Source organism: Cicer arietinum, chromosome 4, assembly GCF_000331145.2.
Source record: "Cicer arietinum cultivar CDC Frontier isolate Library 1 chromosome 4, Cicar.CDCFrontier_v2.0, whole genome shotgun sequence".
NCBI classification, from domain to species: domain Eukaryota; kingdom Viridiplantae; phylum Streptophyta; class Magnoliopsida; order Fabales; family Fabaceae; genus Cicer; species Cicer arietinum.
The window spans coordinates 14,743,601-14,771,505 of NC_021163.2; the positions used below are offsets into that span (position 1 = coordinate 14,743,601).

General features: G+C 29.7%; 6 protein-coding genes across 6 annotated transcripts; 3 read left to right on the forward strand and 3 right to left on the reverse strand.

Moving 5' to 3' along the window:
- Positions 1-853: 853 nt before the first annotated feature.
- LOC101506848 (uncharacterized) lies at positions 854-1,771 on the forward strand. The gene has a single exon (XM_004496875.4). It carries the CDS (start codon positions 911-913, stop codon positions 1,586-1,588), a length of 678 nt encoding a protein of 225 aa, XP_004496932.1. The 5' UTR covers positions 854-910; the 3' UTR covers positions 1,589-1,771.
- A 1,517-nt stretch (positions 1,772-3,288) lies between these two features.
- On the forward strand, positions 3,289-4,157 carry LOC101507183 (uncharacterized). Its single transcript, XM_004496876.4, has one exon. It carries the CDS (start codon positions 3,316-3,318, stop codon positions 3,997-3,999), a length of 684 nt encoding a protein of 227 aa, XP_004496933.1. The 5' UTR covers positions 3,289-3,315; the 3' UTR covers positions 4,000-4,157.
- A 192-nt stretch (positions 4,158-4,349) lies between these two features.
- On the reverse strand, positions 4,350-8,122 carry LOC101507500 (methylthioribose kinase-like). Its single transcript, XM_004496877.4, has 6 exons — positions 7,773-8,122; positions 7,128-7,437; positions 6,283-6,457; positions 5,999-6,200; positions 5,612-5,826; positions 4,350-4,735 (listed from the first exon to the last, which is right to left on the reverse strand). Exons 1-6 carry the CDS (start codon positions 7,956-7,958, stop codon positions 4,570-4,572), a joined length of 1,254 nt encoding a protein of 417 aa, XP_004496934.1. The 5' UTR covers positions 7,959-8,122; the 3' UTR covers positions 4,350-4,569.
- Positions 8,123-13,282: 5,160 nt separating this feature from the next.
- LOC101507810 (triacylglycerol lipase 1) lies at positions 13,283-17,499 on the forward strand. The gene is made up of 9 exons (XM_004496878.4): positions 13,283-13,554; positions 13,710-13,823; positions 14,032-14,172; positions 15,130-15,240; positions 15,322-15,465; positions 15,543-15,583; positions 15,720-15,796; positions 16,150-16,245; positions 16,992-17,499. The coding sequence occupies exons 1-9, from the start codon at positions 13,387-13,389 to the stop codon at positions 17,312-17,314; spliced, it is 1,215 nt and encodes a 404-aa protein (XP_004496935.1). The 5' UTR covers positions 13,283-13,386; the 3' UTR covers positions 17,315-17,499.
- A 4,086-nt stretch (positions 17,500-21,585) lies between these two features.
- On the reverse strand, positions 21,586-23,630 carry UGT84F2 (putative UDP-glucose glucosyltransferase). The gene has a single exon (XM_004496879.4). The coding sequence runs from the start codon at positions 23,449-23,451 to the stop codon at positions 22,012-22,014; it is 1,440 nt and encodes a 479-aa protein (XP_004496936.1). The 5' UTR covers positions 23,452-23,630; the 3' UTR covers positions 21,586-22,011.
- Positions 23,631-25,403: 1,773 nt separating this feature from the next.
- On the reverse strand, positions 25,404-27,459 carry UGT84F3 (gallate 1-beta-glucosyltransferase 84A24). Its single transcript, XM_004496880.4, has one exon. It carries the CDS (start codon positions 27,406-27,408, stop codon positions 25,993-25,995), a length of 1,416 nt encoding a protein of 471 aa, XP_004496937.1. The 5' UTR covers positions 27,409-27,459; the 3' UTR covers positions 25,404-25,992.
- Between the last annotated feature and the right edge of the window lie 446 nt (positions 27,460-27,905).

Consider the following 27,905-nt stretch of genomic DNA (forward strand, 5'->3'; position numbering starts at 1 on the left):
TGATCGAAAAATTAATTATCTCAATTTTTTTTAAGGATTAAAATGTGTTTTTAATTTTTTTTAAGGACTTAATTGTCTCATTCAAAATAGACCCTTTTTTCAAAAATATTGTGTGTTTATAGGTCTAACCATTTCGTATTTGGTCTTGTGACCATAAAAAATCCTAAATTTCTCAACTCCGATTCAATGGGTAAACCATTAAAAAAAAAAACAAGACAAGCAGTAGACACCAACATCAGTGGAGACACTCACAAAAATTGAATACGAGTTATTGACATCAAAATGATTGACTATTTTTCTGAAAAGTAATGATGATATAGACAAAATTACCCGTCTCCCCTTGACATTTCTTATTAGAAGATTTGACTTGGTCATACTCATGACCATATGACACCGCAATAGCTTGGAAGATTCAATATGTGGTTACTGAACCAAACAAGCATTGAAAAACAAAAGTCTAATACGTCATGGAAATTTCAACCACTTGTTTGTCTGCAGTGGGTCACAACATTCTCAATAGACACAAATACATCAATAAATTTTAAAATATGCATTTTTTTATATGCAAATTTTAAGATAGGTTTACTATGATTTGGTTTTAAAAAGTATTTAAAACTTTAGCAACGATTAAAGTTTTTAGTAAACATTTATTTATTTTTATTAAATATTTTTTGTCCGAATCATTGTTTTATCTGTTCAAAACTATTTATAAAAATATTATTCACCTTTATTATATGTATATGGGACCTTTTCATTTGTTTATGACAAATAATATTTTTTGTTTGTAGACGTAACTTTAGTACCATTACCTTAGACTATGGGTGTGTTTGCCCTTTTCTATATAAAGCACTAATCTTTGTGTAGTAATAACCAACCACAAAGTCATTGTCCAAGTCTAAACAAAACCACAATGATGCATACCCTCTGTTTCTTAGTACTCTTTGCTACAATACATGTAACACAAGCAGCTGAATACAGTGTAACCAACACCGCTCTCTCTACACCAGGTGGAACACGTTTCCGTGACCAAATAGGAACACAATACGCCACACAAACACTAGATTCAGCCACCCAATTCATATGGAACAACGTTTTCCAACAGAACAACCCTTCCGACAGAAAACCCGTGGAAAAAGTTAGTCTATTCATCGACGACATGGACGGAGTTGCATACACAAGCAACGACGAAATCCACTTGAGTGGAAGATACGTTAATAGCTACATCGGTGATGTTAGAAATGAAATCACGGGTGTATTGTATCATGAAATGACACACGTGTGGCAGTGGAATGGGAATGGTGAAGCACCTGGTGGATTAATTGAAGGTGTAGCGGATTATGTGAGATTGAAAGCTAATTATGCTCCTAGTCATTGGAAAAAAGCAGGGGAAGGTGATAAATGGGACCAAGGTTATGAAGTTACTGCTCGGTTTTTGGATTATTGTGATGGTTTGAGAAATGGGTTTGTGGCAGAATTGAATAAGATGATGAGGAGTGGTTATAGTGATCAATTCTTTGTTCAGTTGTTGGGGAAAACTGTTGATCAGTTGTGGACAGAGTATAAAGCCAAGTATGGTAATATAGCTTAATTAAGGGGATTAATACATTATCTAGTAGCTTTATATTAAATTGAAGAATAAGTGACTATATGTGTCGTTATATCTTTGTAAGATTGCATGTTCATTATTCAGCATGCAGTTAGAACTAATGAGTTATGATCTGTCAAAAATATAAACTTATGATTATGATGAAATGGAGTTCTTTTTTATTTATTTTTTTAATAAATAACTAGAAAATATAAACTTTTAATATGTAGAGTAACACAAATTTAATATGGAAGATGCTCCAAGATCATAGACTAATATTTAAGAATGATTAAAAGCTATAACATCACATCTTAAAAATATATTTAAATAATTATCTTCATAGTTAAGATAGTGACTTAAATAATACTAATTTAATGGAAATAAGAGAAAATAAATATATATCTCGTATTGAATTAACATAAAACAATTTATCGTCATATGCATAAAGATTAAGAGGGTCATAAACTATTACTTATGAAGAAAACATTAAGTGTCGTTAGAATTTTTAGTGATTTTTAAATAATAGTCTACGGTGGATCACTTATAAAAGTGGTATGTCTTAGAAATCACATGTAGAGCAAACTAAAAGTAACAAAATAGTAGAAAAAATAATTTTTACTTTTTACTTATAAAAGTAAATTTGGTATTGTGATGGAGTGACTTTATATAGATCGGTGCATCTAAGTCACATGAAACTTTATAAAAGTAAATTTGGTGTTGTGATTGACTGACTTTATATAGATCGGTGAATGTAAGTCACATGAAACTCTATCGACAATTGATGACACTCCATAAAGTATAAGTTATCGGTCATATCTTGCTCATTACAACTAAAATTATACGTTGATCCATGTTAGTTCGATAAAAATAAAAAAATATTAATGTGTTCTTAAAAAATAATTGACATTAAATGATTGAATGTTACACATCATATCTAATGAAATTCCAATAGTATCAAAGTTGTATAGTTTACTTTTGACACTTTAATTATGTTGGGTGATAAACACCAAATCCTTGACACTTCCCCCAATTATTAACTTTGACTTTAGGTCAATCTCGTTAGCATCCAATAGTGTTAAAAATTAGGTGAATGTCCTAAGAATATTTGTTAAAGAATAATTAAAAAAATGACGTTTTGTATGAAAAAAATCAATTTTTAAAATTTCAATGAATTGAATGCATAATTTTTAAAATTATATTTATACTTTTAGGGTTTTAACGAGTAGTCTAATAGTCCTTGTTAGCATTTCACTTAAAATTTTATAACTCATTAATCATTCGCTCGACGCAATTTATTACAATTTTAAATTTTATTAACCATAATTTTTAAATTTTTAAATATATATGATATTTATTAATCATTCAAGTTATATTTAGATATATATGATTTTTAAGTATTCAAATGTACACAATATCATTAACAACGATTTATTCAAATGTACACTTAAAAGTTATAGTTAACAACATTCAAATAATAATAATGGTTATTCTCTAATATGTCATTAAGGATGTAACTGAAAGGAAAAATATTAATCAAAACTGAAATTTTAAAATATCAATATTTCAAAAAATAGTGTCTGAACGCAACTTCCTTTCACAATTAAATAACAATTGATAAATGTCATGCTCCCAGCACCCCCTTACTCCCTGCTATTTCATAACTGCACAAACCTCCAAATTCCTATAAAAGCCCCTCAAATGATCTTATGCAAAATACACCTTAAACAACAATGGATCAAGAAAACCTTAAGCATGTCATGTTCTTCCTACTAACACTAGCAGCTGCTAATTTTACTACGGCAATAGACTATGCCGTTTCCAACAACGCTGGAGCCAGCAACGGTGCAACCCGCTTCGACAAAGAAATTGGTGCTGACTATGCCAAGCAAACACTCAGCTCAGCCGCCGAATTCATTCAGAAGCTCTTTCAACAAAACAACAACGCCGACACCAAAAGTGTCCAAGAAGTTAGTGTAGCGATAGAAAACATCGACGGCATTGCATTCGCTAGCAACAACGTAATTTATATAAGTGCAGGATACATCGAAAAGTATTGGGGAGATATCAAAAAAGAGATTACTGGTTTGATATATCATGAAATGGCTCATATACTGCAGTGGGATGGAAATGGCAAGGCTCCTTCGGGACTCACCAAAGGCATGGCTGATTTTGTGAGGATGAAGGCAAGATATGCTTCGGATCAATGGAGTCCTGCAGGTCTAGGGAATCAATGGGACCAAGGATATGAAATCACAGCTCATTTTTTGCATTACTGTGATAATATCAAAAACGGATTTGTGGCGGATTTGAACGCGAAGCTGAAGATCGGATATAACGAGAGTTACTTTAATGATCTGCTAGGGAAGCCAATTTCTCAGCTGTGGAGTGACTACAAAGCCATGTATAATAATTAATAAGACTAACTAAGAAATTCATATCTAGTGCTAATAAGAAAACAGATCATGTAATGTATATGTAATAACAGAATCAAAGTTGTGTTAGTCAATATTGATGCTAATTTTTTATAATTAGTATCTGAAGTACAACTAGCAAGGTATTGAAGTGGGTGAAATTTAAGCTTTTATCTTGCATAAGATCTTATATTCACAAAATATAAAACATATTTTATTTAAATCCAAGAGGCGAGAGCATTGAAATTAAAATACTGAATCAGTAGAAGCAGCACCTTATCCATCATATTTTGATATTTGATTACCATAATTGAAAAATAACTTTGAATGGAACGTTATGTAATCACACGAAATACGCAAACAACACATTTAATGATGCGGTGTACTCCAATTATAAAGTGTTATGTTATCAGAACCAATTCCTAGGGAGAAGAAACAAGAAAATTTATTCACTATACATAATATGACACGGAAACAGTTGTCTTACAGCACTCACTCCAAAATCTAAGAGATGATATATTTGAAAACAAAGATAAAATGGAGAGGTGTTGATATATCAAAACCTTGTCATGATTAAAATTGCTTAATTGCTGAAACAATTTCAGAAATGCCCTCAAACTTTCTTCTTTCTTTAAGAAGCATCTTAGCTAAATCAAGTGCCCGCCGTTCACAGGTTGCCCGTTTACCAGCATCAGCAATGGATTCAAAATCCTCAACATGTGCCACACCAACAATTCTCCTGTTAATCAAATAATTGCTGCTTTCTCGTTCTTTTATGACCATGGTCTATATATATTAACTCATGCAATTCCTACTCATGTTGCTCAACTAAGATCAGGACACAGTGATGATCTGGACTTGACACAAACAGGTATTGTGGAATCTACTTATCTTCTTCCTTTAAACAAAGAAGGCTTAGTGAATATAACACCAGAACAAAAATTGCACAATGTATCCACTATTAAAATTCATTGTCTAGTAGAAGAACGCATCAAAAATAATAATAAAAATGTTTTCAGATGGATATGTTCCATTGCAAAAAATAATGGGTTATCTTTTATGATGGATATGCTCCAAGGTAGGGGTAACCCCAACTGAACAGGGCAGAAAGATAATTAGATAAATGTTCATGAATTATTTTACAAGTAACAATCCTGCTCAAACAAGAGCTCTTTGGACTTGCTTAATTGATATTGCACATGCTCATCTAATCATGTGTATATTCAACATTTTTATGAAAATAGCGTAATCAGCAGTCTTCAAATTACTAACAACTTGGTAAATTATCTTGAAAGTTTAAGCTAGTAGCTGCAAGATCGTGAATATATATCAAACAACAACAAAGACGAAGCTTTTATTCAATGGGTAGGGCCATCTACATGGATCAAATGTCGCTCTATAATTATTAATATTATATATTAAGCTAGAAGATAGATTATTTACCTCTAAATCTCTCTTAATGATATGATCAATAGTTTTTTTGTCTTCCTATATCTCTTGACTATTGAACATTACACACAGAAATTCTATAGCATTATAGCGAAAATGAATATTGCGACCTCTCCTTATGATTTATATTACAAGAGGAAACAAAATATTTAAGGGGAAAAGTCACCTTATCATTTTGGCAGCACCGAATCCGAGACTGTCATGAAACAAATCTGTCATGTATTTCTTCTGTACAAGCAGATGAACCTCAGGATTATTATAGACTCCTGGAAGATATGCCTCACCAGCCCCATTTCTATGCTTTTCCCAAAGTGCAGTGAATTTATGGTGGAAAAGATTCCAAGTATCTTCAATTGTCTTGAGAATCCATTCCTTATATCCCTGCATAACATTGTATGTTTTTAGACAAAGAATAAATGTAACCCTCTTTCTCCCCTATAATCAGTGTTCTTCAACAATTATTAAGAATTACAGTTTAAAAACATATGTATAGTAAGAAATCAGAATAAAATGAAAAGCACATGCTAATAAAGATTGGAAAAAGAGGACCTACTTTCCGATCGTTTGCTTGATCAGCATGTCCATCCTGAGAAAAGAAAGCCAGAATCAAATTTCCCAGGAATGCTCCGATATCAAAACCCATTGGTCCATAAAATGCAAATTCTGGATCAATAACTTGAGTTGATTCACGAGTAACCATCACAGAACCAGTGTGAAGATCTCCATGTATTAGTGCCTGAGCTCTCTCACAGAACCTAAATGAACATAAAATCTCATAAACAACAACCTTAAAAGCAAAACTAGTGGATAAAAGAATAAAAAAGTGAGACATAATACTTTGATTTCAGCTCAGCAACTTCAAGCTTCAGTAGATTGTCTTCCCGAACAGCCTCAGCATCACGATCAAGATAAGGGGAATTCCAGCGATTATATTCAGAAACTTTGTAAGGGTCAGAAAAAACAACTTGCTCAGTAAGCCTGCATAACTCCACATTGCCACAAAATTCGGCAACTGCATGAAGCCAAGATGAATTAAGATTAATGCTAACTGTCTTAAGGTAATATCAATATATAATTGTGTTTAAGAATCTTATTTATAGCCACAAAAAAAGGACATCAATTACTCCATCCATTTTCAACTGAAAAGCTTAATAAAGGCTCATATATATATATACTACTAAAAAAGAAAGGAAAGCAAAGCACACACAAGTGACTATCACATCAGAGAACCAATGTTTTCAATAAAGATCCCTCAGATAAGTAAATTTTGTCTCTTAAATTGTAATCATCGGTTAAATTAGTCCTTGAGAATTAACGATTCTGTCCCTGAAATTGTAACATGTCAATAAAAAAGACCCCTTCGTTAAGTTCAAACATTAGAGAGCACGGTGTACATGTTAAACAAGGATGCGACACTTGAAGTGAAATGTCACATCTTTATTTAATGTGTCATGTCATGCGCTCCAACAGTTGAGCTTAACCGAGAGACTGTTTTACTTAATGGTTACAACTTCAGGGACGAAATTGCATGTGCAATCCAAAAAAAAATTTACATCACCATACTCAGTTCAATTGAATTTCAAACAAAAAATGAATAAGACAAATAGACTTGCGAGTAACAAACTTATGATTACAAATAAACATGTTGAAGGAATGAAATGGTGGAAAAGGAAAGGCCATACCGTCCCGTTTATGCTCAGTAGTAGAACGGAAAAGCAGAGAAGTAAAGAAGAGTGTGTTTGTAATGAAATCAGACATGTGTTGAGCTAACAAAGGGTACTCAATACCAGCAATGAATCCTTTTCTGAGAATTATGTGCGGTGGCTCCAAATAACGCATACCAATCAAAGACATTGTACGGTCAAAATGATACACTTCTGGTACATGATCAGGACTCAATCGACCCTCTTCTTTCAACGCCAATGACTCAAAATACGCTCTCTCTTTCGTCATTGGCCATGATTCACCTATGCAACGAACATATGGCAAAGCCTACAAACAACAATGCCACCCATAAAAAAGTGCGAAAATTGAAACATTCAAGAGTAAACCGTCATTGGATGCTGAAATTATAAGGTCTAGCAATTTGGGACTCCAAATTTACGAAATATCAAATTATTTCTCCAAATTGTTTAAAGTGAGTCAAAATGCTATTTATGTCAACTATTTCAGGAAGCTTTTAAAAAGCGTTTTGACTCACTTCAGACAATTTGAAGGAGCAATTTGATATGAACGGAAAAAAGGAACGAAATTTTGGCGAACCCATAATTTATTGGAGCATAAAATTTGATCGGTGGATGATGGGTGAGTGAAAATAAAGGTTTTACCTGTTTGAGCACAAAGGATCCTGTGGAATTGGAGACAATGAAGACGAAGTTAAGGTTGCCATCTCCAACTTCTTTAACGGATAAGTCGGAGAAATTGTTGCCAAGAATTGATGAGAGGGACGGAACGGATTGAATGTATTCGATGAGTGTGTTCTCATTAAGCGGTTTGAACTCTGAGAAAGACATAGTGAGAGCGATGGTGTCACAAAATGAACGAAAATAGAGTGCACAGTAGTTGTATTGTGTTCTGCGTTTTAACTTTGCTTTCGGAAGAGAGACGCTACCTTGGTTGCCTGCGTTTTTTATTTGATTTTACAGGGGAGTCTGGAAAATGTAGTGATTAGTTGAATAACTGGAGTTCACTGAACCTGGTCATACTTTAAAAGAGAGATAATAAAAGGTTGAATCAATAAGAGAGATATGATATGTTGATCATCTAGTATTATCAAATATAGTAAAAAGTTGAATGAATGTTGAAAAATAAGGAATGTACATACTATTTTAGTGTTACATATAAGTAAAAATTAATCAACAAAATCTTATGTATTTAATTTAAAATTTAAAATTTAAAATTTAAAATTAAAAATTAAAAAAGTATAGAAACTAAAAGCAAAATATTAAAAGTTTATTTAATCCTTTTCCTTAAACTATATATCTTCTTATTTTATTTTATTTTTTGAATTTCTTCTTCTTTTATTTTGACACAAATTTACCTTCATCTTTTTTCTTCTTCAAAATTATCTTATGTCAGCATATGATTAAACATGGTAAAGCATGCTTCATGGTTGTTAGCAAAATATTCACAATTTTGAAGAGTCTCATTCCATTACGCATATCATATATTCCTTTCACAATTGATTTTAGATATTTTTATTGACTAAATTAATTTTAGACATGTCTTCAAAAAATGAATTGGAATACAAACAATTTTACTCCAAAAAGAGTTCAGGTGAGAAAAAAATATGTTGTTGTTGTTGATTATCAATAAAATATCATCATATTTTGAATATATTTATTATCTCAAATATCTTAATAAATAAAACAGTAGAAATATATTTTGATTGTTTAATACATTATCGGTATTAAATGTTGTGATATTTTTTTTAGACGAGATTCAGATTATATATCACCATAATAAGAGAGACTGAACTTTTCTATTAGATTCAATAGTACATTAATTTTACTTTAATTCTTTTCAATGATACTTTAAAATTATCTAAAATAACAAGATTTTGTTAAGAAAGTCGACCTTAATTTTATAGAGAGATTTTGTTGAGAAAGTCGACCTTACTTTTATAGATAGAGACTTTTTATTCTCTCTAACTTTATTAAGTTTGTGTTGTGTGATTTTGTTGAAAAACATTGATATTGTTGAGTTATTTAGAATAGTTGTTGTCTATGGAGTTTAATGTGACAATCACTATTTTCAGTTTCCTCCCCCATCCTTCAAATGACTTGTAAACATAGGAAGAAGTTGGTTAAGTCTTAGACGACTTATAGTCGAATTATGTTTGCACGAGTCATAAAAATGGTTTGTACTTGGATTAGATTAATGCATTGTTTAACAAAAGTAGCATATTAGGTTTTAAAGGATAATGTAACTAGTTTAATTTGAAGTGTTTGATAAATTAACGGTTGAATTAATTGAAAAATATAAAATAGCGTATAAAATATATTTTAATTAATAGTTAAAAAACTTCAATTAAGACAATAAAGGTAAAATCAAAGAAAAAATGAAACACTATAAGTCCAACAGCTGATTCAAGCAGCTTATCAAAAACATTATAAGCTTGAAAAAAATGCTACAAACTTGTGAGAAAATATAGAGCTATTAGTTTAAAAACTAGTATAAACTATTTTATATAAGTTTCTTTTTTAATATTGTCAAACGGTTTCTAAAAACTGTGGATCCTCTGTTATTCTTAACTATTAGATAGTTAAATAATTTTTATGGACATAATTATAACATTATAAATATATCCTTTAGTAAATTAAATATAATTTTTTAGATACAAAAAATTCAAAAACTCAAAATAACAAAAATTTGCATCTGGAAATTGAATTTAGAGCTATCAAAATACATAAGATTTATCTTTTCTACTACCAAAAGGAAAAAGGGAAAATATCCATAGTCATCTCTAGCTTGAGGTGTAGTCCTTCGTAGCTCTCTAGTGCGCGTTGGAGTCCCGAAGTGCATTTACTATCCACTTTGAGACTCATCGTGCAACTGTTTTATCCAAAACCATATCCACCCGCAATCTATATTGTCCACTTGTGTTCCATGAAACTTCTCCAACCAAACTGTTTAGAAGGTGCATCGAAAAATTAAACTCGTCCCATTTTCAAGGTTTTTTTAAGTGTGTTTAAAATTACTTACGGAGAAATGTAACTTGTTAGGTTAGTTAAATAATTGCACTATATAAAAGTGCATCATATTCTAATTGTAACAACAATTTATTAAATAATTATTTTTATTTTAATTTTTTCTTTAATTATTTTTCTTTTTTTTTGGGTTCAACCATGATTTTTAATATAGTATCAGAACGATAATAATTATTCCGCTATATTCTTTTTCTATTTTTTTCCTTGTTTTGAATCAAAATTTGTGATTTTTCATTCTTCTTTTTTCAACTTGATTGTATAATATTTGTAGATTTAAGATTGAAAATATTTTAGTAGTGATATATTTCACTATAATTTCATTCTTTTTAGTCATTGTTTGTTTTCTCTTTGTGCTTTTACCATTAGTAAAACAATTATTATTTTCTTTGTTCTTTTACCCTATGGTATTAGACATTTCTCATTCTCTTTGTGCTTCCATCATATTATGGTTAAGCTTTGTTGGTCACATTTGACATTTGAAGATCCAAGCTTGGAATTCTTGATTTTATATTGGAGTGAGTGTCGTTGAGACACCGAAAGATTTTCAAGTTAGCCCAAAGTAGACCGAAGACTTCGCAAGAGTTATGCATCTCGACCGCTACCACTTTCTACATGGATTTTATTGTTTAGCTGATGTAATTATGGCTTATATTCTTTTTCTTGTAGTTTTCTTTCATTAGTTTCATTGTATTTTTCTTGTATTATTCTTTCCAAGTTGGAAATATTGTTATATACTTTCAACTTGTGGGGGAATGTTAGAGATAGTTAAAATTTTTTATGGTTATGTGTAAATTGTTAGGTTAGTTACATTAATTGTACTATATAAAAGGACATCATACTCTAATTGTAACAATAATTAATCAAATAATCATTTCAAATTTATTTTTCTCTTTAATTATTTTTTTCTCAACTATGATTCTTAATAGTGTTTGAACTTTGAATTGATTAGCGGTACTAATTTATTGTATTGTTTATCTGTTTTTTCTATTTGGGAAAAAAAAGGATAAACAAATGCAATAAATCTATTTATTTTAAAATAATTAACTTATACATACCAAAAGAAAATAATAATTAACTTACAAGAACTGGACCTAATTTTTTTTACGACCATGTGCAGATCTATGCATATTGGTATGAGGTAAACAGAGGAAAAAATATTTCTTACAACCTATAAAATAATTTTTTTAAGAAAATAAATAGAGATAAATTATAAGAGATTAGTAGTAATTATTATTCATATATCCTTTTAATTGGCAGTAGTTTTTATTATATATTAAACTAATAGTAATTTTGATCATATATCTTTCAAATTTTATCAAGCCTTTAATATTAAATATTTAAGATGATGCAAAATATGTCGGATATAAGTCATGCGCTTTAGTGCAATCATGTTTACGGACAGTTATTTTCGGTAGGTGCGTTTTTTTAATTGACCAACTTTTGTGGAGTGTAAAATAACGCATAATTAAATACTGTAATTCAACTTTCGATTTATCACGTATCGTCAATGTACTTATAAAAAAAACTTTCCATTTGAAACTCTCGATTTCACTATCATCAGTTACTTATAAAAAAATTTCCACTTGAAACTCTCAATTTCACGTTAGAGTGTTTTAGTGTTCTAAAATTTTATTCTGTAAATACTTCAAATATATTTTTTATAAACATATTATTTTTTTTCCTCCATTATATAATGTTTGTGGATTTGCCACGATTTACGAGGCAAAACAAATCTATCAAACATACTTTTGCTTTGCGAGGGAAACCCCATACCGCATAACATAGATGTGCACTGCCGTAAATAAATAATAAATAAGGGAAAATGATGTATAATAAGAAAACAAAAATAACGAAAATATATGAAGTAATAGAAACAAATTTTGTTGTCCACCCATCCATATTTTTTACTAAGTATGAAAGTGGTATAAGAGAAAAGTTTTTATTTGTTTTTAGGTATAAGAGAAAAGTTTTTATTTACTATTCAAAAAGTAATTGAAATTAAAATTAAAGTATTATGATATAATAAATTATGATATATTGTCTTAATCATGCCTTTGATGATCAATGTGATATCATAAAACTTTATCATTTCATACATTTTTTTGTTAAAATTATTTAAAATAGTTTATTCGTTTATCTTTATAAGATATAATATAAAATTAAATCTAACAAAATATAATATAAATTATAGTAACAAAAATATTTTGATATAAAATTTAAAAAAAAATTATTAGTTTTAAAAGATGTATAATTTTATTGCAAAAGTACTTTTGTTTTCATTTTATATCATTTAAAAATAAAAAATCTATTGAAAATATTTGTTTTTAAAAATAAATTATTAATAAAAATTATAAAAATATAAATAGTAATTTACATTTATCAACAAATTAACTATAATTTCCTTACAAGTACAATTTTTTCAAGTTCATGTAATACGTGTCACGTATTTATTTAGTTTATCTAATATATATAATAAAATTATTTAATTATATAATTTTCAAAAATTTAAAATTATTTATTTAATAGTGTTAATGGATTATTTTAAAGATAAAATTTTAAAATATTATAAGTTAAATTAAAAATAATATATGTGACTATTTTACAATAGAACTCAATTGACAGATGAATTTTTCACCAATAAGTGACATTTTTAAAAAAATATGTCCGATATTAAATTTTTTGTAAATCGGAGTCTCAATTTATATATATATATATATATATATATATATATATATAAAATATCATTAACAAGCACAAGGTTATACATGATAAAATAATTAATTATTTTATTTGTGTTGCATTATATTTTTATCTCATATTATATTTCTATCATAAACAATTCTAAAATTTTATTTGAATATTTTAAAACAAATAAATTGTAGCTAAATAAAATAGAACGAAACAAATGGAATAAAATGAATATTTCATTATATTATTTGAATATTTTACAATGCATCAAAATAAATAAGTATTTCATACCATACATTTTAAATTAGAGGAGAAGAAAAATAAATGTAAACATAAAAAAAGAATAGTATTATTAACTTACATTTGGTAGTTTTATAAAACACGCGCCAAAAGAGGCGCGTGCATGGAAGTGATGGATAATCTGTGGAACTCGCGAGTATATGACGACAACGACGACTATGACGATTGATGAGTGTTTGGAGTATATCAGTATCCGAAGGCCAATCAAGGCAACAAGATTGGTGGAGAGTTTGAGAATTTGGGGATGACAAGGGTCTGGTGGAGGACCACACTTGCCATAACCGTCTCCATTCTGTCATTATTCCCAAACATCGCTGACGCCTTCGACGGCGGCGGCTCCCAACCCAAACAACAACCAACTCTCTGTGATGAACTCATTCTCCCCGCCGGTTACCCTTGCTCCGAATACGTGGTACTCACTCTTACTCTCTCTCAACCTTTATTCAATTCAATGCCTTCATCCTATGTTAATTGAACAATATTATTTGTTAATTTTGCATTTTAATTTACATCGTTGCTTTCTGTTGCTAACTGGCGGTTTTTATTTATCTAATTAATTACTTTCAGATTCAAACAAAGGATGGTTTCTTGTTAGGTCTTCAGCGAGTTTCTTCGTCTGCACGTATTGAATATGCTGGAGAACGAGGATCTCCGGTCCTGCTTCTGCATGGCTTATTCATGGTCACATCTTTATCTTCTTTCCATTTACTTTATATAATTTCAATGTAATTAATGTCAATGCAATTTGCGTGTTTTAGGGGAAGGAGGGTTTTTATTTAACTCTTTTTTACTTCTAGTGTGAATTTTGAAATTCATTTTGAAATTGTAAACTAATTGATTGAATCTCATACTGATTTTTGTCTTTTTGTATGTAATTTGATACAATTAGGCAGGTGATGCATGGTTTCTTAATCAACCAGAACAATCATTGGGCTTCATCCTTGCAGATCGTGGTTTTGATGTTTGGGTAGGAAATGTGCGTGGAACACGTTGGAGTCATGGGCACATATCTTATTCAGAGAAGAATAAGGTCAGTAGTTTGATTTATCCTTCATGTGATAGAACTTTTCGGATTGCCTGCTGTGAAAAATGATGCGTTTACGCACAATAATCGACCTCTGTCGCTTATATGAGATCAAACAGTTAAGATTACACAATAGCAAACTCAGCTTTAAACAATCTCAGCCGTTAATTTGAGATGAGATGATTGATATTAAAAATTATGACACAGTAAATGCACCATATCCAAATCCGTGTCAGCTGTATGTGATAGTTTTATGTTCTTATATTTGTAAAGACTAAAATTGATATATTCTTTAAATTGTAAAACAAGAGAGAAATATTGAATTAAATGGAAAGAATCTCTTCTTTTTCTATTGATTTTTTTTGGGCATTCTTTTTCCATAGATAGCTAAGGGGGTTTCATTCAATTGCATATTGGACGTTGAAACTTTGTTACTGAAAATTTTAGTTATGAAATGGAATCAACAACTAAACTTTCATTTTGTTAAGTTAAAAAATATTTTTAGTACAAGTTCGGAATGTATCAAGGGAAATAAAGAAAGCTAAGTTTAGAATTTTGATAAGCTTACCTCTTCATGTTTTCAACAGATTTTCACTTATATTAATTAGCTCGATTCAATTATTTGGCATCGGTTTGATTTTCAAGCAGGCCTTTGATTAGGAAGTATTGATGATGATCTTGTCTTATCAGGAAGTATTGGTTATGATCTAAAAAACGGAGAACACGATGGACAAAGAAGCAATACTTTGTTTGAGAGACTGTTACTATCCACTGATCTTGAGAAGTTGGTTCATTATGTCATTTTTCGTTGTAGATTTTCAAGTTTGAAACATTTTCGTTTTATCAATGCGTAACTATCATTAGTGGAAAAGTTGGACTAAGTGATTGTTATGCATAACACCATGTTTGTGATGTGAGTAAAGTGAGGCGAGTATGACTAATTGAGCTTTGGTCCTTTTGTAGCATTTTTGGGATTGGAGCTGGCAGGAATTAGCCCTGTATGATCTTGGAGAAATGATCAATTACATTAATTTAGTGACAAACTCAAAGCTATTTGTTGTTGGGCATTCACAGGTATTTATGATAAATCATCCTTTTGACCTTCTATTGGTATTTGCCGTAACATACATTTAATAAATTTCTCATTCATCTTAGGGGACAATTATATCTTTTGCTGCCTTCACTCAACCAGAGATAGTAGATAAGGTTGAAGCTGCTGCTCTTCTATCTCCAATATCATACTTGGATCATGTTAGTGCACCTTTGGTACTTAGAATGGTCAAGATGCAAATTGATGAGGTATTTCTTGATGCTTTCTATTAATTTTTGTGGTTAAAGTGGATATTTATATGAAAATGATTACATGTTTTATGCAGATGATTCTTACCATGGGTGTTCATCAACTGAACTTCAAAAGGTTTCAATTTTCCTTCTGTCCTGTTTTTCTCCTTTTCTTCTGCTTTTGTTCGTGCATCAACTTATTTCTAGGATTTGCTGTAGAAATCTAGTTTAGCAAATGTTCACTGTATGTCTTTTTTTTAACTCATTTTCAGCGATTGGGGAGCCAGTCTCTTGGTTTCCTTATGTGATACTCGTCTAAGTTGCAGTGACATGCTGTCATCCATTACAGGTTCGTGCCTGTCAATTGGTTCTATCTGTATGTCTGTGTTTAGAAGGATTTGACTAAACTCACATGCTAGGCTCTGTAGAATTTCAATGTTGTGTTTTTGGTAGTGCTTGACTGTCCAATCCAAATAATGCACTCCACATAATGACTTTTGTCCTTCCCCTTCCCATACGGCATTGCAATTTCTCCACTGGCTTTACCTGAAACATATAGTAGTAATCAAACTGTTCAGATCTGGTTACGTTGAATGCTTAGCATGGTGCATTCCACATATTTCAACTTTCAATAATGTAGTGTTAAGCTTTACTTTCTTTTTTGGTTACTGCTACTACTCATGACATTAAATTAAATTACAGGGAAGAATTGTTGCTTCAATGAGTCACGTGTGCCTTTTTATCTTGAACAAGAACCTCACCCATCATCCTCCAAAAACTTGCACCACCTTTTCCAGAGTATGCTCCATAATCCATTATCTTCAACAATTTTATGTGACTTTCATCTAGCAATAGTAATTTGATGTTGTTGCTCTTATGAATGATACTGCTCACTGTTACCATCTAAGGTTTTCCTTTGGTCATGTCTGGTAATGTTCACAACATGTGTGATGTTAAGTAGCCAAATTGGCCTTTGTAGGGATGGGAGAATAAATATTTTTAAATAAATCTGAACTCTAAAGACAATGTTTTGCTTTATATACATAGCCAGAGGAATGAATTTTACATATGGTCTACTACATGTAAACCTTAGTGCTTGCTTGTTAATTCTATATTATTGTCACTATTCTGATGGTTCTCAGTAATGCTTAATTGCTTATTACAAATATATCTTTAGGAGACGAGGATGTATTGGTTAATTTCTTCTAATGCCAATATTGTGTACAAACTTGCAAGTAGATTATCTAAACATGTTCCGCTGTAGTCTTTTTTCTCTTTGGTAAATATATTCAATTATCAGCATGAATATGTGCTTATGTTGTGTATGGCATGCATTATCTTGCCAAGGACCTTATCTTTACAAACATAAGTTACTAGTTAGCAACTGCAATCAATTCCCTGTTGGGGGTGAACCAGCAAATGGGTGGAATGAAATTCTGTTATTCATCAATTATCTTATAAGGACATTTAAAGTTTGGTTATCTACTTTTACTGTGTTATTCACTCTTATAATGGTTCTGTCTCTAATTCATATGTTCCACCAGTGATCCGCCAAGGTACCTTCTCCAAGTACGATTATGGAAAGCTTAAAAATCTGAAAGAGTATGGCACGTTCAAACCACCAAAGTTCGACCTTAGCCGCATACCCAAATCATTGCCTTTGTGGATGGCTTATGGTGGAAATGATGCTTTAGCAGATATATCTGATTTCCAGCACACGCTCAAGGAACTGCGATCCACACCAGAGGTGGTTTATCTTGAAAACTATGGTCATGTTGACTTCATTTTAAGCTTGCAAGCAAAACAAGATCTTTATGACCCTATGATCAGTTTTTTCAAGTCACTGGGGAAATTTAGTAGTATTTAAAGCTTCCTTCCTTCCATTACATGTAATATAACGATTCATAAGTCCATGTATTATATTACACAGGTGCTGTTAAAACAGTAAACATACAGTGGAGACTGTCCACTTTGATCTTCTGTCTGTAAATATTGTGATAATAATTCTCACATGATTGGCTTAAAATCTGTATAGCAACTTTTAATTATTTACATTCTTGGTTTTCCATTGATTGGTTGAAGTTAAAACCATTGTTTGAAAAAAAATGGTTTCAAACCGTTCAATGAAAAGAGGAAAGAAGTTGAAACAAATCAACGAAGATGTAGAAAGGATGGAGTGCTCCACGGATTTGAAGGTACCTTTCTATACTCTCAACCACTCCTATGCTGGTAGTAACAAATAGCGTTAGTTATTAAGTTAAGCATGCTCTTTTATTTTATCTTAACTTTGTTTTTTAATACTTAATTACGTATTACTTATAAATAAAAATATAATGTTGATATAAAGCAAAAAGCTTAATCATCTAATCAAGAGGTGTCAAAAGAAATTTAGTTTAAGAACTAGGCTAAATAAATGATGCTGGTCTAGACTTTTTTTTATTTATATTATTTTTTTTATTTGACCAAAATGTCACTTTGAAAAAAACTACAGAAATGTCCTACTTTTTTGTCTCAGTTGCTGATCGCAATTTGGAAATACAACGATGCGAAATTTTTTTTTTTTGTCTCTTAATAGATGGTCGCATTACGGGAATGCGACCTTCTACTTCTATAATTTTTGTTGTTACCATTTTATAAATAATTTTGTTAATTATTAATTTTATTTATTATTATTTAATAAATTATAAATAATTAAAATACTATTAATAAAATAAAATATATTAATAAATAATAATAATAATAAATAAATAAATAAATAAAATACATTAATAATAATAATAATTTTAATAATATTATACATTTTAATAGTAATAATAAAGTAAATTATATTAATAAAATAAAATTTATTAAATTGAAAAAATAAAATACGTTAATTTAAAGAAAAAATATCATAAATTGAAAAAAAAAAACATCAAATTCATATTTTATTATTCTTATTTTTAATAATTTTTATTTATTAGATAAAAAAATAAAAGTTGTTATAATAATGTGCAATAGAGGAGGAAGTTGTCATAATATGTATCAGAACAAATAATGTGTCTATGATAATTGTGATAAAATAACAACGTATTTTCTTAACATTTTTCTCTTATTTAACTGCATTTTTTTTTCTCTCTCCAACTTATTATGTTTTATTTTATTTTATTAATAGTATTTTGATTTTTTTTAATTATTTTTATTTTATTAAATAATGAATAACTCAAATGTTAATAAAATAATATTAAATGTTAATTTAACTGCAAAATAAGATTGAGTTGTCAAAATAATATAACATGCAGTTAAATAAGAGAGAATTGTTAAGAAAATATGTTTTTATTTTAACGCCAAAATACGAGAGACACGTTCTTTGTTTTGACACTTCTTATAACAACTTTCTTCTATTATAACACTTTCTCCTAATTATTTTGGCACATTATTATTAAAATTATTATTCTTTTTATTATTATTAAAATTTATAATATTATTAAAATTATTATTATTATTAATGTATTTTATTTATTATTATTATTATTGTTTATTAATATATTTTATTTTTATTATTTATAATTTATTAAATAACAAAATTAATAATTAACATAATTATTTATAAAATGATAAAATAAATTATAGCAGTAGAAGATCGTATCCCTTATATGCGACTATATATCAAGAGACAAGAAATTCGTTTTTACATTGCGTTCTCAAATTGCAATTTACAACTAAACAAAAAAGTAGAACATTTTTGTATTTTTTTTTTTTTTTTTGAAAGTGTGCCATTTTAGTCAAATAAAAACAAAAGAAAGATATAAATAAAAAAAGTCTCGCTGGTCTACGTACATCGGCTGAGAAATTTTTTTATGCGAGCAAGTTTTTTGTTGTAAGGGCTAAGGTCCAGGCAAACAACTAAAAGATAGACAAAATGAATGAGTGACAGTATTATGATCATTGATCAATTCTCTGAATTGATTTGACAATGGTTTGACGAGGATGATTATTGTCACAACCCCTGCTATGCACCTATAACCCCTGCTACAGGCTGAATTCAGACCATGATATATTACCTCACTACCGAGGATGATCATAATTGGGGGATGGCCCAAAGACAAGACTATCAAGACAACCGACTTATGCTTTTAAAAAAAATCTATTTAATATAAAGGTGTGCCACGAGTCTATGATATATATTGTACTATTATAAAAAGTAAAATTAATGCCATCCTTATCTCAAATAAATATTGTCCTGATAAAGATTTGATAGATTAACTGTGTCAACGGTTGAAAAAATTTAAATGAAATATATTGCAATAGTTTAAGATATGATTTTGCAAAGGAAATGAAATTTAAATAAAAATGTAGTAATAATTTTACTAAAATATTGGTATAAATTTTAAAAACATCTTATCTTAAAATTGACTTTAATGTAACCGGTGTGATCTCTTGATATCCACCACAAAAGCTATCAAACTTGATCCTGGTACCTAACCATCACAACTTGATGCAACCGTAACAGGGGCTGGATGAATCCATCTGACAACACTTGAACCATGATTAATTGTATGTGCAGTGAAGCATTTATAGACTTAAAATTACCTTCAGTAACTGATATACCATGCTCTTAATTTTCTGATACAAAATCATGTTCTTATTTTCAACACAGATTCATAAAGTTCCTTCATTACTCTTCCACCATAGGTTATCAAGGATCAAACCACAAATTCCAAGGCTTGCTTAACACAATCTGCTGAAACCAATTTAACAGCAACCAACTTTTTAAATCCTGGTTAATGAAAAAAAATCTGAATTATCAGAATTAAAAAATTTGATCAAGATTTTCTTGTTAGCTGGATTTTCTCTAACCACATGGAAATGATCTTCCAATAGATGAGAACAACTGATGCATGAACTGGTTTGAGTAATTCCTCTTCTCAATCTACTAGCATTATTAGTCAATAGTGAGGCATGACCAATTTTCCACGACAACACCCTAACCCGTTGTTCAGGGTCATTCCAAGATCAAACATGAATACCTGATACCTGATTAAATGAACCAGCATCGGTTCTGAAATACTAAGGCAGCAGAGGTTTAAAAGCAGAAGAAACAGAAAATACTTTGAAATTTCAATTGAATAAAAATACATCTTTAATCTTTTAAGTTTAATTTAGATCTTATAAATTTTTTTTATTTAATTTTTTAATTACATTTTATTTGTATAATTAATTTTAAATTATACTAAATTCATTTGATCTTTTAAGATTGACAATTTTAATAATAATGAAATGTTAAGAAATAATTAAAACATATAACTATACAAATTATTTTATAAGTGAAAGAAGTTAATAAAATTGATTATATAGATAAATATTTATTTTTAAACTTTTAAGTTTAAACATGTATTTGAAATAGTTGTATTAAAAAAACAGAAATGTAAATAATTTATAAGATGTAATTAATATTATTTGAAAAATTAATATAAAATATATATTATTACAACATTTAATAAATTTTTAATGATCAATTTGCAGTTACATTAATTTTTATTAAAAATAAAATAAAAAATTAATAATATAATATAATATAATTTAAATAGCTAAATTAAAAAAAAAAACATAAAAAACTTTACATTGAGCTAAACTTAAAAAACCTTACCTGTATTTTTTGCTTTATTGATTTAATCTATCTGTAAACATTTTGAAAAAAAGAAATCGATACGAAAATTTTGAATTAAATGCTAAAGGATGGGTGTGTGGCTGTAAACATTTTAAAAAAAATCTATATGAATATTCTGAATTAAATGCTAAGAGATGGGTGTGTGGCTGCAAACATTTAAAAAAAAAAAAGAAATCTATATGAAAATTTTGAATTAAATGCTAAGGGATGGGTGAGTAGCTGCACTGAATTAAATGCTAAAGTATAATTAATCTTTTATTACATAAAAAATAAATGTATTCTCTAAAATATCAATCATGGTATTCATTTTCTATAAAATAAAATAAAAATTATTCAAAATTACATCATTAAATGAAAATAGTTAACTTTGTTTATATTTGATATTATTAAATATATATTTTTTTATTTGTAGTGAAAACCAAGAATTTTGGTTTTGAACAGTGTGTACCCCAACAAACCATCAAATCATTCATTAGTCACTACAAGGAATGTATCATTAATATTCCCATGATAATAGATGATTAAAAGTTACATATTCATTTTTCAGGAAAAGAAAGAAAAAAATTACATTAACTAATATTATTATGGTTCTAAAAGAAGAGATACTAGGCTCTCTTTAATTGGAAGAAGAAGAATCACAAGATCAAATGCCTATTATTTAGGTACACACAAAAGACATATTTTTTTTAAATATATAATTAGCTTTTATTATTATTGAAAAAAATGTCTCTTTCTGTACCTAAATAATGCATTTGATTTTGTAGTCACATAAGACATGGTATTCTGTAGAAGACCTCTCCGTAGGTTTCGTTTTGGATTTTGCACACAAATTCAATAAATGTGTTTTGACAGCATTATAGTAATTATTGTTGTCCATTTCCTGCAACAAGAACCAGGAAATAAATCACATGGGTCCTTTAGATCTTCTGAATGTTGAAGGCGCCACGCTTCTTAATATCCTTCAGAAATGCATCAAGATTCCGGTCAGAGGATCCACCGACCGCCACTGCCTCCTCCGCCGCCTTCTTCCACTTGATCGCATTTTGCTTCAACTCCTCTGCTTTTTCCCCTGACGTTGCTTCCAATAAGCACTTTTTCACCTCATCTCTTGTTACCAATTTATTTGCAGCCATACCATAACCCAATCTTATACCTACTCCAAAAACATCTACCAAGAACTTTGCATTTGTAACTTGATCACCCCATGCTGGAAAAGTCAACATTGGAACTCCTAAAGTAAGTGCTTCCAATGATGAATTCCAACCACAATGTGTTATGAAACATGCCACTGAAGGATGGGCAAGTACTTCCACTTGTGGACTCCAATTCACCACTTTTCCTCTCCCATTTGTTTCTTCCAAAAACCCATCTGGTAAAACATGTGGCTTCAGTCCCAATTCCTTAAGAGGTTGTTTTAACACCCACAAAAACGAAACTTTTGAACTCAATAGCCCATATGCAATTTCATCCACTTGTTCTTGAGGAAGGTACACAATAGTCCCAAAAGAGATATAAACCACAGAATCTGGTGACTTTGAGTTTAGCCACTCTATAGTATCACAATCATTGCTCTTAACAAAATCACTAGGAATATTGCTTGCATCTTTTGCTTTTGGGTTATTGAACAAAGGACCAACGGGTTTTATAAAAATCGATTTTTTTGAAAGATAGTCGATGAATTCATGCTCTAGTTCTTCATATGAATCAACCAATATATATAACACTTTAGACAAGTTCTTGATCTGTTCCAGTATGAGTGCTCTGAGAAATGGATATGAACTAAAAGGATGCAGAAAATCTGGGATTTCATTATATTTAAGAACTACAGAAGATAATTGAACATCAATATAAGGTTCTGTTTCTGTCGGGAAACGTACCAGTTTGTTGCTATAGTTATAGTAAGCAGCTAAAACAGCACTTGATTGAATCCATAATAAAGCAGAAGGAATTTCATGTTCAGCAGCTACATCACAAACCCATGGCAAAAATGGGTTATTAATTAAACATGAAATTGGTTTGTTTGACTCAGCATGATTTTTTATAATTTGAGAAACAAACTGTTTTCCAACAAGCTCAAGCTGATCTGAGTAGGCACCAAGATTTATTTTAATAGGATCATCATCTGATAAACCATCATGAAATAATTCAAAGGTGAGTGAACCATCACCAATTGGAGTGACTGTTTTGTTGGTGATGTTTTTAACAGTTAGCATGCTTTTGCCAGCTTGCTCTGTTGTGGTGAAGATGACAGAGGAACCCTTTGCAGCAAGAGACTTTGCTAGTCTAAGTAGAGGGTTTATGTGTCCTTGTGCTGGATAAGATACAAGGAGGATCTTCATTGGAGCTTCAGATCCCATTTTCTTTTTCTTTGGTGCCTTTTTTCTTCTTCGACCACTCTTCTTTTTTATATAATAGAGAGAGAGAGATATATAGCAGTTTTATATTATAGTGGAGGCAGAGGAGATGACGAGAATATACTTTTTAATTTATGAATCTAACGATATAATAGTATATGTAATTATCAGCGTTGCTAGCATCTGTATTGTTTTTTTAAAAAAATATCCCCTCGGATCTGACGACAGCTATGACGGCGGGGAATGAAAAACAAAATGTGATACGAAAAGTTAAGTAATATAATATAAAGTTCAAATAAGGTTAGCAAATAAATCAGACAATTTTGCAATCTTAGTCAGAGATATATTAATGAATCTTACTAAGAAACCAAATCCGACAATGACGACTTTTATTTGTTGGCACGTCAAACTTTAATTAGGGGTTATTAAGTATGGTAATTGAAGTTGCATGTGAGTTTGAGTAATTATTTGCAAAATTGAGTAGGTACAAATAAAGATACTTTAGTATTCATTTTTTTGGTTCACGGGTTATCTATATGTAGATATGTTTACTTATATAATCTTATGATTTTTATATATTTATTTATTATTGATTAGTTTGGTTCGGTTTGATCCAAACAAAAAGAATTGAATAAATTAATTGTTTTGAATAGGACCTTCGGTTTTTTCGGATCATGGAAGAATTTTCACTTCATTTTTGTTTTAAAAGTTCTCGCTGGAGATTACTACAATTCATTTAAAAATTTGCAATATTATATTATGTATTTTATGTAAAGGTAATTTGGTCTATTATAACTTGTGCTCATTTTATTGAAAACTCCTAGATATTAAAGAGAATATTTTAAATAAATTAAGAAGCTCAACACCCTCTTCTTGTAATAATGTATTATTCGTAAGTTAAGAGACGGAAGATTGTGTGTTGTTAAGAAGTTGTGAGGTGTTAGATTCAAAGAAAACAAAAAAATACTCACAAGGACTTGTATTCAATGTTTGAATACTGTTTTGGAAGATAAGAAACTAGAGGTACATATCAGGCTGATAATTGTATTATTGTTTTTGTATTTAGTTTTAGCATTAACATATGTTTCAATAACACTGTTTTTGTGAAAGCCTTTCAAAATATTATTTTATATAAAATTAAATTAAGTGGTCATCCCTTAATATTTTAAAATTGATTTTTGATAAAGGTTTTAGATAAAAAAATTATAAACTACAATTTAACTCCCTTCTTGTATTTATTTCCCTCACGTTCAGGTGGGAGCACATAATTAGCATCAAGAAGATCTCTCAATAATTAAGTTATAATATTCTATTGTTTTAATCATCTCTTTAATTTTAATTTACAGTTGTTTAATTTGTTTTTATTTTAATTTTTTAGTGTTTTTTTATCATAATTTTATAGTCTACATTATTTGAATTCTATATGGGCAGATTACTTGATGCACAAGTAATGCAGTAAAATTGAATCCTTTCATTCCATGTCTTCTACCATTCCAATTCCTCTCATCATAGAAATGTTCTAAATAAGGGTCAAGACTTGAATTTCATTGTTTTTATTTTAAAATATATAAATTTCAACTTTAACTCGAAAATTTGAATCATATTTGAGCAGAACAAAAAATAAAATGAAAGTTGAAACTTTGATTGAACTGTAAATATTGTATAAAAGATTTCATTTTGGAGTTCATTATATACCGCACTTAGTTTTTTTTACAGGTAAACATTAGAAATTAGTAGTTAGATTACTTTCTCCTGATTGAACTCGGACCCCTCTTTAATATTCATTTAATGTTTTTTAGCTCATCAATCAAAATACGTACAAGAGACAATACCTCACTTTGTATTAAATCGTCTTATTTTTGTTAATTTTTCAATATCAAACGGGTCGATTTAAATAGAAATAAATTTTATACAAGATTGAAGTTAAAAAAAAAACTATCAAATCGTTAAGATTTACTCCAAATAGATCTGAATTGCACTATCTTTAACGAAATATAAGTAAAAAAAGCATATGTATCAACCATTCATTGAATTATCAATAATTGATATTCTTCACTTTATTCTTTAAAATAAATTGTTCACTTTAAAAAAATCGAATCATTATTATTATGCTTCTACAAAAAAAAAACCATACACAAAATAATTACCAAAATATAAGATGTACTATATGAACTTCCTCACCTAATAAGTACTCCTTTGAATTTAAACCTAACAAAAAATGAAAATAAATTTAACTTAAATTAAATATATTTTAACTTTTATTTATATTTAAGTTGAAAAAAGTACTTTTTATTTTTTGGTGTTTGCATTCCTTACTATCCAGTACCCACCATTGATGGATGGATGGATTTGCAGGCATTTATATCCTACAATAAAGACAAAGCACATAATCAAGATTCTATGCTATCTTCTTCAAAGTGAATGTTTGGAATTTTGACAAAATCATAGTTATATCATAAATCACTTAAAGTTTTAAATGAAAAATTACGACAGTTCACTGTAATTTCGTCTAATTCTCTTTTAATTTCAAGATACATTAAACGTTTAAGGGTCACGTTTCTTAATGTCTTCTATGAATGCATTAAGATGCCAATCAGAGGATCCGCCTACTGCAACCGCAGCCTCCGCCGCCTTCTTCCACTTGATTGCATTTTTCTTCAACTCCTCTGCTTTTTCCCCTGCCATCACTTCCAATAAGCACTTCTTAACCTCATCTCTACTCACCAATTTGTTTTCAGCTCTACTATAACCCAACCTTATTCCAACACCAAAAACATCCACCAAAAACTTTGCATTTGTAACTTGATCACCCCATGCTGGAAATGTCAACACTGGCACTCCTAAAGCAATTGCTTCCATACTTGAATTCCAACCACAATGTGTTATGAAACATGCCAATGAAGGATGAGCCAAAACTTCAACTTGTGGACCCCACTTCACCACTTTTCCTCTCCCATTTGTTTCCTCCAAAAACCCATCAGGCAAAACTATTTCATTAGGAGGTGTTTTTACTTTTAGCACCCACAAAAATGAAACTTGTTTTGAATTCAATAACCCATATGCAATTTCATTCACTTGTTCTTGAGGAAGAGACACAATGGTCCCAAAAGAGATATAAACAACAGAACTTAGTGGCTTTGAATTTAGCCACTCTATAATATTACAATCATCACTCTTAACAAAATCACCACGAATATTACTTGCACATTTTATTTTTGGATTGTTGAACAATGGACCAATTGGTCTTATGACGACCGATTTATTCGAAATATAATCGATGAAATCATGCTCAAGTTCTTCATATGTATCCACTAATACACACAAAGCTTTAGACAAATTCTTGATTTGTTCCAAGATTAGTGTCCCAAGAAATGGATAGTTATTAAAAGGATGCAAAAGATCTGGAATTTCATTGTGTTTAAGGAGTAAAGAACACAATTGAACATCAATATAAGGTTCTGGTTTTGAAGGGAAACGTGCCAGTTTATGGAAATAGTTATAGTAAGCAGTGAAAACAGCACTTGATTCACTCCAAAGAATAGCAAAAGGAATTTTGTGTTCAGTTGCTACATCACAAACCCAAGGAATAAAAATGTTGTTTATGATGCAAGAAATTGGTGTTTTTAAATCAGCATAATTTTTGATTATTTTGGAAACATGTTTTTTTCCAACATGTTCAAGTTGTGGTGTGTAGTCACTGAGATTTGTTCTAATGGGATCATCCTCTTTGAAACCGTCGTCAAAAAAGTTAAATGTGAGCGAACCGTCGCCAATTGGAGTGACGGTTTTGTCAGTGATGTTGCAACCAGTTTGCATGTCTTTGCCAGCTTTCTTTGTTGTGGTGAAAATGACAGAGGAGCCCTTTGCTGCAAGACATTTTGCTAGTCTAAGTAGAGGGTTTATGTGTCCTTGTGCTGGATAGGACACAAGGAGTATATGAATGGGAGCTTTAGACCCCATCTTTTTCCTTTTGTTCTCTTATGTGCTTCTTCAACAATTCTCTCTATTGAGATAGCACTTCAAGATTTAACAATAGTAGTAGGAGAATATCTTTATATATAGACTAAGTTTAGGTTGAGTTAGGAACTGTTTGTTTGATGGCTAGAAATATGGATGTGGATTTGTTACATTAATCAAATCCATGTCATCAAATTATCTTTTGTAGATGTTGGATTGACATCGAACATTTAATGAAGATTTTAATTTAAAAAAAATGAAAATACTGAATTTAAAATTTAAATTGTCTGACCTTAATCTTACGCTTGTCAATGCAGTGAATGCGTGATTTATTGTCTAGAGCAAATTCATATTCTCATAAATATCTTATACATAAACATTTATATATGATAATTATTTACTCTATAACTTTTAGTTTATAACTAAGTTATGGGTACATTTTTGGTGTAACCTATTTTCATTATTTTAATATGGTTATTTTTTTGTTTTCAATATTTATT